The sequence below is a fragment of the Lissotriton helveticus genome, chromosome 2_1, assembly GCF_964261635.1.
Source record: "Lissotriton helveticus chromosome 2_1, aLisHel1.1, whole genome shotgun sequence".
In the NCBI taxonomy this organism is placed as follows: Eukaryota; Metazoa; Chordata; class Amphibia; order Caudata; family Salamandridae; genus Lissotriton; species Lissotriton helveticus.
In genome coordinates this window covers 368,354,906-368,367,860 of record NC_136059.1, presented here as the reverse complement: position 1 = coordinate 368,367,860, position 12,955 = coordinate 368,354,906, and the positions used below count along the sequence as shown (strand labels likewise).

At 43.1% G+C, this 12,955-nt stretch overlaps 1 protein-coding gene across 2 annotated transcripts in view; it reads left to right on the top strand.

Moving 5' to 3' along the window:
* Positions 1–12,955, top strand: part of LIFR (LIF receptor subunit alpha) — a 682,553-nt gene that overhangs the window by 490,532 nt on the left and 179,066 nt on the right. For both annotated transcript variants that reach the window (XM_078674980.1, XM_078674981.1), the window contains exon 10: positions 7,240–7,406. In XM_078674980.1, the coding sequence (XP_078531106.1) occupies positions 7,240–7,406 (167 nt within the window). The remainder of the gene's footprint in view (positions 1–7,239; positions 7,407–12,955) is intronic.

The following is a 12,955-nucleotide window of genomic DNA, read 5'->3' as shown; positions in this document are numbered from 1 at the left end:
AAAAGTGTAAAAGTAAATTGTGCAAAAAAATTAATCGTTAAAAAATGGTAAACAACCCGGAGGTTTTTTAATGAAGGTTGTTTTTACCACTCGCTTAAAAATAAGTGATACTCCTTGTGGACCAAGTTACTAGGACCAGTAGTATAATCAAAAGGCTACGTCGACATGTTTCAGCTCCTTGGGCCCGGATGGGTCTATGGAGCTTTCGTCAGGACTAACAAACATAAAAATTCGTACTTACACAATTCGTGTAGTGGTTTTTCGGGTTTAGATACACTTATTTAGGTTTATGTAATTTTAGGAAATTGTCCTTCACAATCTGAAATGAAATAAAAATAAAGTACAACAAATGCACACACCTTTTTCTAATGCATTGCAATTAGGATTGGTTAAGTAACATTTTCCTTCTACCAATACAACATGACCAAGGAAGGCAGTGAACGGTGGAGAGTTAAGTTGCTAGTGCTGAGTCTTGCTAAGGGGTAGTAGTCGTTTAGCCCCTGTTTTGATACTTGTAATGGGCATTAGTTTGTTTTTTAACAACTGTTTACTCATATGATTCTTAGTATAGTGGCCCGCTAGTCATTGCTTCACGTTGGTTGGTGAAACATCAAGGGGAAGAAAGCGTGAGTGTAAACAACAGGGAGCATGCCACACTTTCGCTTTTTCATGAGCGCTATTGCGCGGACATAGAGGTTGCCAATATCACCACGTTATAAATTTCTGAGACGCTAGGCAGTTCATGTAAACTCGCATGGATTTGCACACTTAAAGATACGTTATTCACCCATTCTGACGCAAATGTTATTACGAGGTCTTTAAAGGTTGCCAATACCACCACGTTACAAATGTCTGAGACGCTAAGCAGTTTATGTAAATTCGCATAGATTTGCACAATTAAAGATACGTTATTCACCCGTTCTAACGTAAATGTTATTTACGAGGTCTTTTGAAGGAACAAGGTGGAGCAAGACGCAGTGCTTTCTTAGAAAAGGAGAAAGATCGTTTTTAGCCTACCTTGTATTCAAGAAGTGCTCTGCTACATCGGGGTGTCGCTTTTAGGATTTAGGAGCCCAGAGCTGTTGTAAAGAGGACTCCATTAGTCTGTAACTAATTAAGCATCTTACCGGTGTTTCAGGATAGCAAGGAGACCGGCGCCATTACCCGCGTGTTGCTAGGATTCCTGCCTTGTGCTGACTCTGCCCCGGGGTGTGGCCTCGACTTGAAACTCAGATATTTAAAGGGCCCTGGTGGTCGGAAAAGACGTGTCATTTTTTTGAAGCATCTCGTCTTTTGCACGTAACTTTATTAGTCTGTCTGTGGCATTAAGACTTAAGGCAGATTGTTTCCTGTTGATATTAGGGACAGAAGGTATTTTATGCAAGCCAAATGGGAAGAAATCAATGCACATGGTTTTTATGTGAGTCAAAAGAAGAAACATGAAACACAGAAAGGCTAAAGTGGTTATGCTCAGTTCTGCCCATGTAGTTAGTTGGCAAATCGATGCCAGGGAATGGCATCGTTCAATCCGTGTTCACAAGTTTTAAGGCGGTCCACCCACCTTTGTTCTTTTTCGAACAACAGACGTTCACAGTTATTACTTTTATCGGTGAGCATTTCGATTACTGTCCAATGAAGCTCATCGCAAGAGTGACCTATCTCTCCAAAGTGAGCACATAGTTTTGTGGTGTTCTTTTTTAATCTGATGTTGCTCTTATGCTCACCAATTCTTAATTTGATTTTTCGACAAGTCATCCCAATATATTTCTTGTTACATGGGCAGCTGACCATGTAAATGACGTGTGAGGAATTACAGTTCGTATGTTGTCGTTGTGTCCATATCAATGTCTCCGTCAGTTGCAGTTTTTTCGATATTGTAGTGGTTTTGCAGGCTACACAGGAGCCACAAGGGTAGTGTCCAGTTACAGGTGTCATTGTCACATCCCGCGTGGTTGATTGTTGCTGTATCTTCACTGGACGGGTATGGACTAAGACATCCTTGATGTTCTTCGTTCTGCGATTTGCAAACCTTGGCTTCGGCCAATTGAAGACACCAGTGTTTAGGATATGCCAGTTCTTATTTATCATTTTGTTGACCTCATATGTAGATGGACAGAAGGTCGTCACACATGTTGTCAGGTCTTGTATGGGTACCTTTGGATAACTTTGTAAGAGGCACTCCCTTGGTTGGTTGCTCGCTCTTTTTTTACAGTACTTTATTGTTTTCACATTGTAATTCCTTTTTAGCAGCTTCTGACTAAGATCTTGTGCTTGGATCAGGTAATCTTCATTCTTACTGCAGTTGCGTTTCAGCCTCAGAAACTGGCTGAATGGAAGATTGTCTCTGAGTGGCTTGGGGTGGTAGCTCTGATATGACAGCAGACTATTTTTGGCAGTCGGTTTTGTAAATACACATACACAATGCAACCAACATCTTCTCTTCCAGTATCCTTTACTGGAAGAGGTATATAGATGACATTATCTTGATCTGGAACACTAAAGATGACTTGGATCAGTTTATGCACTGGCTTAACCAGCTTGACCCTTGGTTAAAATTTACGTGCACCTCCAGTAACAACAGCTTGGATTTTTTGGACCTTACAATTTTTGTGGAGAACAATATCCTACAGACCAAAACCTTTACAAAACCGACTGCCAAAAATAGTCTGCTGTCATATCAGAGCTACCACCCCAAGCCACTCAGAGACAATCTTCCATTCAGCCAGTTTCTGAGGCTGAAACGCAACTGCAGTAAGAATGAAGATTACCTGATCCAAGCACAAGATCTTAGTCAGAAGCTGCTAAAAAGGAATTACAATGTGAAAACAATAAAGTACTGTAAAAAAAGAGCGAGCAACCAACTAAGGGAGTGCCTCTTACAAAGTTATCCAAAGGTACCCATACAAGACCTGACAACATGTGTGACGACCTTCTGTCCATCTACATATGAGGTCAACAAAATGATAAATAAGAACCGGCATATCCTAAACACTGGTGTCTTCAATTGGCCGAAGCCAAGGTTTGCAAATCGCAGAACGAAGAACATCAAGGATGTCTTAGTCCATACCCGTCCAGTGAAGATACAGCAACAATCAACCACGCGGGATGTGACAATGACACCTGTAACTGGACACTACCCTTGTGGCTCCTGTGTAGCCTGCAAAACCACTACAATATCGAAAAAACTGCAACTGACGGAGACATTGATATGGACACAACGACAACATACGAACTGTAATTCCTCACACGTCATTTACATGGTCAGCTGCCCATGTAACAAGAAATATATTGGGATGACTTGTCGAAAAATCTAATTAAGAATTGGTGAGCATAAGAGCAACATCAGATTAAAAAAGAACACCACAAAACTATGTGCTCACTTTGTAGAGATAGGTCACTCTTGCGATGAGCTTCATTGGACAGTAATCGAAATGCTCACCGATAAAAGTAATAACTGTGAACATCTGTTGTTCGAAAAAGAACAAAGGTGGGTGGACCGCCTTAAAACATGTGAACACGGATTGAACGATGCCATTCCCTGGCATCGATTTGCCAACTAACTACATGGGCAGAACTGAGCATAACCACTTAGCCTTTCCGTGTTTCATGTTTTCTTCTTTTGACTCACATAAAAACCATGTGCATTGATTTCTTCCCATTTGGCTTGCATAAAATACCTTCTGTCCCTAATATCAACAGGAAACAATCTGCCTTAAGTCTTAATGCCACAGACAGACTAATAAAGTTACGTGCAAAAGACGAGATGCTTCAAAAAAACGACACGTCTTTTCCGCCCACCAGGGCCCTTTAAATATCTGAGTTTCAAGTCGAGGCCACACCCCGGGGCAGAGTCAGCACAAGGCAGGAATCCTAGCAACACGCGGGTTATGGCGCCGGTCTCCTTGCTATCCTGAAACACCGGTAAGATGCTTAATTAGTTACAGACTAATGGAGTCCTCTTTACAACAGCTCTGGGCTCCTAAATCCTAAAAGCGACACCCCGATGTAGCAGAGCACTTCTTGAATACAAGGTAGGCTAAAACGATCTTTCTCCTTTTCTAAGACAGCACTGCGTCTTGCTCCACCTTGTTCCTTCAAAAGACCTCGTAAATAACATTTACGTTAGAACGGGTGAATAACGTATCTTTAATTGTGCAAATCTAGGCGAATTTACATAAACTGCCTAGCGTCTCAGAAATTTGTAACGTGGTGGTATTGGCAACCTTTAAAGACCTCGTAATAACATTTGCGTCAGAATGGGTGAATAACGTATCTTTAAGTGTGCAAATCCATGCGAGTTTACATGAACTGCCTAGCGTCTCAGAAATTTATAACGTGGTGATATTGGCAACCTCTATGTCCGCGCAATAGCGCTCATGAAAAAGCGAAAGTGTGGCATGCTCCCTGTTGTTTACACTCACGCTTTCTTCCCCTTGATGTTTCACCAACCAACGTGAAGCAATGACTAGCGGGCCACTATACTAAGAATCATATGAGTAAACAGTTGTTAAAAAACAAACTAATGCCCATTACAAGTATCAAAACAGGGGCTAAACGACTACTACCCCTTAGCAAGACTCAGCACTAGCAACTTAACTCTCCACCGTTCACTGCCTTCCTTGGTCATGTTGTATTGGTAGAAGGAAAATGTTACTTAACCAATCCTAATTGCAATGCATTAGAAAAAGGTGTGTGCATTTGTTGTACTTTATTTTTATTTCATTTCAGATTGTGAAGGAGAATTTCCTAAAATTACATAAACCTAAATAAGTGTATCTAAACCCGAAAAACCACTACACGAATTGTGTAAGTACGAATTTTTATGTTTGTTAGTCCTGACGAAAGCTCCATAGACCCATCCGGGCCCAAGGAGCTGAAACATGTCGACGTAGCCTTTTGATTATACTACTGGTCCTAGTAACTTGGTCCACAAGGAGTATCACTTATTTTTAAGCGAGTGGTAAAAACAACCTTCATTAAAAAACCTCCGGGTTGTTTACCATTTTTTAACGATTAATTTTTTTGCACAATTTACTTTTACACTTTTTTCACTCAATTTCTCTGGATGCTGCACCCTAGACCAGAGGCGCCTCGGGTTGAGGCTGGCAAATTTACCACTTCGGAGTAGCCAATGATAACTGCCATAACTCTAATGTGGGGCGGATGAACCAGATATACCGCACCTCCTTCCAACCATAACATAGAGTTTTTTGAGGCTACTCTGATCTTTGTTCCTTGCACCAATGGTCATAAGGTGTAACTAGTATCCGTTTCTCTATTGATGAATCTATAACTTGTTACGGGGAATGAAACTGAGATTTTGATCCCTCGTCCCTCCTTGTGATTAACTACTCACTTTAAAATAGCTCTCCTCCACCTATCCCAGTCCAAGCTGAAATAACAAGCTCGCAACCTGGCCATGTTCTCTTTTTCCCAATAATTGTTAGTTTTCTGTTCACCGAAGCGGATTAGAGCGTCGCCTGGCAAAGTGTGGGGCCTGGGTAAATTACACCCAAGTTCCCCCCCCCCATTGTGTGGCGGTCCTGCTTTCTGCCTGCATTGCGACACTGGGATCTTAGATTGTCTCGATTTGGCTGCTAAGCGATTTGAATGAATTAAACATTTGTAATATCAGGAATAAGATGACCGTAAACATCACCAAAATTACAGCAGTGATCTTTAGAAAGAGCATTACCGATGCTGGAAATAATGGCTGAAGGGGGTAGAAATTGAAAGGGTTTATTCAAACAACTACTATGAAACTTGTTTAGTAAGAGTGGGAGTGGTAGATTACACATTCTGCATTCGCGATGAAAGTGCCATGAATGCTGGCACTTTTACTGGGCCCTATCCGAACTGTGATATATAGCTGCACTTGCACATGGAGCTGAAGCATTCCCAGTGAGGGTACACAGATGAGTGGATGAGGCTCAAATTAAGATTGGCCAAGACCACAACATTTGCAACACTTTAAAAAAAGTATGTGTAAGACTCAAAGGGAGAACGAGGAAGGCTGATTTGGCAAGCTCTACATTTTTAGGGTTACTTTTTCTTTTTAACAAATCCCGGTTTAGACAGCATAAGTAATCTTTTGATAAATACGTTGACAAATTCTAAATTTGCAGATTCCAGGAAGACACTTCACGAGATATATTGTGCCTTTGACCCACTTTGAGTCTTTATAGAGAAAATATCTGTGACAAAGTTAAGATTGCAAAGATTAGAACCGGCATAGTAGCAATTACATTTTGTTTAAAAATCTCCAATTGTTTTGCAGTTGCGTAGTTTGTCATAATTATGGATTATACTTACTCATTTTTTCATCATTTGAAGAGGTATAGCTTAAGTTAAATATTTTTATGGAGCCGTAGTAGATTATATAGATTTTGTATAAAAAGTCTGCCTTCAAATTGTTCGACCTAGCATCATAAGTTTATCTGAATGTTTTTCTGACCTGAATGGTATGTTTTATTAATTTCAATGAATCAAACAATAAATAAACAAGGTAAACAAGCTTAATTTGTGCGGGTGCTAGTCAACAACACTATTAGTTAAGGACCAGGATTTTTTTAAACCCAACCTTGATCGAAAGCAAGAGGCCAGGGAAGAAAAGGTAAAAAGGAGGAGGAAGAGGAATACCCGATAAGAGTGGCAAGGGTGAAAGTAGGGAGGATAAAAGAACCCCGAGTGAGCTAAAGTAACATGAATTGTAGGGTAGGGGAAGAAAGGGGCATGAGGTCCAATCATTACTAGCCAACCTTTGCATTTTGTGATCCTGGCCTTCAGCAGCGATGGGCTCATATCGAAATCTTTGGGCCCTAGTCTTAATATTTTATTTATGTATTTATTTTAACAAACTAAGCACTTTCTTTATTACCACATCCACTATTGCTCCTAACTTCTTTCCCTCTTCCAATAACCTCTCAGCAATCAAATGTATATCCTCTGTCTCTTTCTAAAAAGGGTATTTCTCTCAACAGCTGTATGTCCCTGCATGATACAAACTTTACATTACCAACGTGTTCTTAACATCACTGTCCACATTTGTGACTGCAACAATGTTGTGAGGTGGCCAAAAGGCAAAATGTTTGTGGCTATATCAATCACTTCAAATAAATAAACAATTTGTAGCAATATATGATACATATAACATCTATGCCGAGTAAAACTTCAGTAGTCTTTATTATAAATGTATTAAGTAAAAAGAAACCAAATTGCAACTCTTTTTTTATGTCTTAGGGTATCCAGAACTGTCATTGAATGTGGCGCGCCTCCCGTAAACAGCAAGAGGTTTAACTGTGAATTTAAAATAAGAGAAAATGAGAATCGATATAATTTTACATTAAGTGCTGTCAATCCATTAGGCGAATCTCAGTCTGCTCTGTCAATCGATGTTAGACAAAGAGGTGAGAATCTTCGTTTTTATCTTTGCATGAAGTACAGCGATGTGATTGATATTCATTTTACGTATGGACCTACCACATGTATGATTGCGACCATTGTGTTTTGTCCTTTTATTGTAAGAACGCTTGTTTGCCATCTTGTGGCTTGTAATTCGGAGGGAGAAATCTAATATTAGAAACTTTGAAGTGGTTAAAACTCTACCAATTCTCCTGTGCTTAATACTCTGAGTTTTTTTTTTTAAATAAATTTTATTTATCAAATGACACATAGAGAGCAGGGCCTGTAACCCAGAGACATCTGCACAATAAGTACAAAGTATCATGACTTTGACTTTTCAATAATAAGAGCAAGGATACAGAAAGAGCGATACAGATGAAAGAAACCATATGTAAACCCCCACCCAACAACCACCCCCCCGTCGCACTAACAGCCTCTCAGACACAACCTAGCCGTGGGCCTTGCCCCGCAACCACTCGCAACAGTACACATAAGTGCAATAAGTTACATCTTGCACCAACAGGGTGACTTTAAACTGGATGGAGGGGCCCGCTGCATCGACCGGCTCCTGCAGCAAGCCCCAATAATCTGGCCACCACTTCCAAATGTTAAAATGCTTCTGCGGGCACCCTCTTGCCTTGAAAATAGCAAGCTCCAGGCCCATACAGAAGTCCAGGCCCCTTTTCCGTACCGACACCGAAGGTAGCGTCTGAGCCGTCCATGCTCGAGCAATGTCTCTCTTCGCCAAAGTGAACCCCAGCAACATAAGATGGTGTTTATAAATATTGCCCCAATCACATCCATGAGATGTAAAAGCATTAGCTTTGGCGACTGGGGACACTCCCAGCACAGCACCTCAGAGAGGCAGGTCAGGTCAGGTCCAGAACCATGCCAGGGAGAGACAGTGCCAGATCGTATGCATCAGGGTCCCCTCCTCTCGCTCACATCTAAGACATACCGGGGAAGCCACCAGACCCCCCCCCCCCTCCACAACCAGACCCTCGTAAAGTAAACCTGATGAAGATTTTTAAACTGGACAAGGCATAGGCGTACTGCTATGGCCGCCCCCCGCGGGGAGGCTAGGGCCTCTGTCCAGTCTTCCTTATCAAGCGGGCCAACATCCCCCTCCCAGGCCCCTCTAAGCTTCTGCAGTGTGGGGGAGCAGTGAGTTACCAGGGACTGATAGATCTTAGATATTTGTGGTCCTGAAGGTCCCCCATAAATACTTTGGCTTCTATCAGGTTGAACTCCGCCAGTGGCTCCAGGCCCTCCAGACTAGGGGAGAGGGTGTGTCAAAACTGGAGGTATTTGTAAAATTGGGTTTAAGGCATTTGGAAATCTTTTTGTAGGTCCTGAAAGGACTTCAGTATTAGCCCCCGCATGACATCGCCCAGGGTAGAGATAGCGATACGGTCCCAGACGCGAAACCCAGACAAAGTAACTAGTTGTGTCAGGCGGCCATTATTCCATAAGGGGGTCTTCTGGGTCTGCGTGTTCCACCACCCATCCTCCGCAAGGCCTGTCGCCAAATTTGGAAAACCACCTGGGTCGCTGACGGCAGGGATCTATGTACCGGTGCTGAGTATAGAATCGTGTGAAGGGAGAAATCCCCCATAAGGCGCCGCTCTACAGCATACGCGGGGTCATCTCATACCACCACTCAGAGGAAGCATGTCCGTAGGGCAACTCTTACCGCACCTCCTGCCCATACAAAATTGACCCAAGGCAGCATTAACCTGCCTGAACTATCTAGGGGGAACCAGGTAGGGGTGATTCTGCAGCTGGTACAGTAGACGGGGAAGCAAGACCATCTTAAAGATGGCCGATCGACCATAGACAGACAATGGCATATGAGACCATGTCTTAAGATCTCTCTGACACGTTCCCAGACCGGAGCCAAGTTCCTCTCCCACGCCACTGTGGGTGAGTCCGATAGGAATACCCCGAGATACGTAATCCCACCAGTAACCACCCGAACCGACGAGGCCCAGGCGCCCAAACCCAATGTGTCCCCAAATAGCCACAAGGTAGATTTTCTGGGATTTAAATAGAGACCTGAGGATTCCCCAAAAATCTGCATAATACCAAGGAGCCGCGGGCCTGTCCGATCAACGTCTGTGAGAAAGAATAACACGTCATCTGCATATAATGCAATACGATCCGACAATCCATGTACCCACTCAAAGCTGGTCACCTGCCCATCCAAGCGTACCCAGGCGGCCAACGGTTCAACCGCCAATGCAAACAAGTAGGGAGACAGCAGGCAGCCTTGCCGGGTACCCCGTCTAAGAGAAATGATGGAGGAAGTAGAGCCAGCGACATGTACCAACACAGTAAGATCAGTGTAGAGTAGGGACAGGTAGGACAAAAAGCCCGGTCCAAGATTTAATCTACGTAGCAGCGCGGATAGGTACACCCAACTAAGGGAATCAAATGCCCAGTTCATATCCGCCAGCAAGAACGCCGCCCGGTCACAACGCCCCCGGATGGCCGCAACAGCTACCTGTGCACGACAAATATTATGTGGGGTCGCCCTCTGGGGCATGAACCAGGATTGGTCGGGGTGCACCAAGGTGGTAATGTGGGACCGCAAACTGTTGGCCAGTGCCTTGGCTAATATTTTAGCTTCTACGTTCAGGAGCGAGATCCTGAGGAAGACAACCCCGCTCACGGGACTCCTCCACCACTTTAAGGTCATGGAGTCCTAGTTGCAGGAAGAATTTCTTAAAGAACTCACAGGGAAACCCATTTGGCCGGGGAGCCTTACCCGAGTTGAGGTCATCCAGGGCTGCGCCCAATTCTTCCTCCGTGAGTGGGAGATCAAGCTCCGCAGTTGCCTCATCGGACAGACCCCGAGGCGGGAGGTCGTCCAGGAACCAGACAGTCTTGTCTTCGTGGAGACATTCTCTGGGGGCATATAGCTCCGTAAAATATGTAGAAAAGCTTTTGGCTATATCTGAGGAGTCTGTGAGAGGCTGTTCATTTGGGCCCGTATCCCAGGGAATGATGGGATGACTGGGAATGAACATCCCCTGACAGAGCTTGTGAAGCATCTTGCTAGATTTATCCCCCCATTGGTAGACCCTGCTGCACGTTTCCAGCCAGGTAAGGCGGGCCTCGTCCATGAGAAGGGCTGCATAGTTCTGCTGGGCCAGTAGCAGCTGTTGCCGTATTTGATTATCCCACACCTCGACTATGATGATCGAGGTCTATAATATTCGCCTCTGCTTGGAGCAGAGCCTCCCTCCAAATCCTACGGGCTGCCGTGCAAAAAGAAATGTATATAACCCACAGGGTGGGCTTCATTGCCTCCCACAGAGGTTAGGCCTCTGATACCGACCCAATTTAACGACAACAAGGGACCCCAAAATAAGTCAGCAGGGACCATGGGGAGCATACTTTTTTTACAACAACATCGGTCCCCAACATTGAAAAATTTCAACACAAGGATAAAATATAGACAGAGTCAATCTATATTTTTAGATTTTTAGAAAGGCATGTATACATGCCTTTCTAAAAATATAGATTGACTCTGTCTATATTTTATCCTTGTGTTGAAATTTCTGATACCGACCCCACATTAAGCGTCGGGTATTGAATAAGCGCGCTCTCCAGGCACTCCCTGTAGTCTGCCTTCTGGAGGTTCCACGTCGAGAGGCACCAGCGAAGGGCCGTTTTGCCCAGCCCATCTGTAGCGTAAGAGTAATCGGCGAGTGGTCGGAAGGACCCCTCGGAAGAATATCCGCCTCTACCACCCTAGCAGCAACTGCCCGGGGTACAAACAGATAGTCGAGACGAGAATAGGAATTGTGAACCACAGGGAGATATGTATATCCCTGGACCGTTCCGTGCCTCTGGCGCCAGGGGTCCACCCAATCAAGCCCAGACACTAACGAGGAAAGTTTCGTAACTGGGCAAGCAACCGCGCCCTCCCCGGGCCTCCAACGATCCCAGGCCACATCCAGCACATCGTTCTAGTGTCCCCCTATCACACATGCCATCCGGAATGTCCGCCATAGGGATATAAGCCACTCTACTAGTCCCCATGAAAGAGGAGGGGCATAGAGACAGCCCAACACCACAGGTTCCTCCCTGACCGTGCCCTGCAGAAATAAGTAACTCCCCTGGGTGTCCACCCACGTCTTAATATGTGTGTATAGGACTCAGCGGTGAATTAAAATCGCCACCCCCGTATCCCTGCACAAACCTAGACTGAGAGTGTTTTTTAATCCTCAAATTGTTTTTTAAAAAGTCAGATTTCCAGAATAGCATTCAATCAAAACACTTACATTATAAAGTTATAATTATAAAAGTATAAATACACATAACTCTAACACATAGAGTAGAATTTTCAATATAGCTAGAGAATCAGAGCAGTTAATTAAAAAAACAGTGATTTACGATATCTAGCGGCTGATTTTTTTTTTTAAACCCACAGACAAAAAACATCAATTCCTGGCAACATGTATACAAAACATATTGCAAGTCTACATCTGTTAAAATAAGATTTTTGCACAAGGGTAGTAAATATCCAAATGTAAACGATCAATAAAACTTACTAAAGAAAAGAAAGTGCAATAATGTCTGGGAGGAAAACTCATCACAAGAGCAGATACATATTTAATCATTGCTATACTGGCCCAAGAGAACAGACAAAGAACCTCAAATTGAGCCTAATCTAAATATTGTAGGAAGAGGCATCTCCCATACTTGTGTACCAATATAAAGATATGGTTACAAACCTCAGGTTGTTTGACTGATGACGTTCTTCATTATCAAGGGTTTAGTAAGTTCAACTGCACCTCTCAGAGAGCCCTTGCTTGCCATGAAAGAGTTCTTAATCAAGGTTTTGTCCAGTTTTTAAATGAATGTAGGATTGGAAAATACACTCTGTCCTTCTAATTCCTCCTTGGTATCTTTAACATATAATAGCCGTGTAATTTGTAAGCCAACTGGAGCACTTTAGAGAATAGTTTACCATTTTTGTAGATTTAGGATTGTTCTAGGCCGAAGCCCATAAAAACAATTGAGCTAACTTAATGAGGTCATCTTTACAAGTTAACCATAGTTCCTCATGGCAAAAATAATGCAGGCCTATAAAGCAGAGAGAAAGGAAATGACAAAAATGATTCTGCTCAATTTTTAGGTTACTTGAAGTCTAACCTCAAACCACAGCTCCATACAGTAGCATCGGCGCACACTGCATTTTATATTTCTTTAGCAGTGGGGGTGGGTTTACTGCCTAGATTAGTAAAAAAATTAAACAACAACGCTACTAGCTGAGAAGAACTAGTGTCTGATGTTCTTTGCTGCCACCCAGTTCATAAACTAGCAATGTCAAACGTAACCCCCTAATGTGAGAATGGATGCACTTTAAAGATTATTTGCCCCTTAACGGATAAGCTGCCAAATATCTGGGAATTTGGTCCACAAGTCATAATGTGGGATTTCGATAAGTTAGTCTCAAAATCAAGTGTAAACCAAATTCTTAAGACCACTGGGTGTAAAAGACAATAAGATGGTATAATCGGCATAACGTAATGCCGGAATTGGT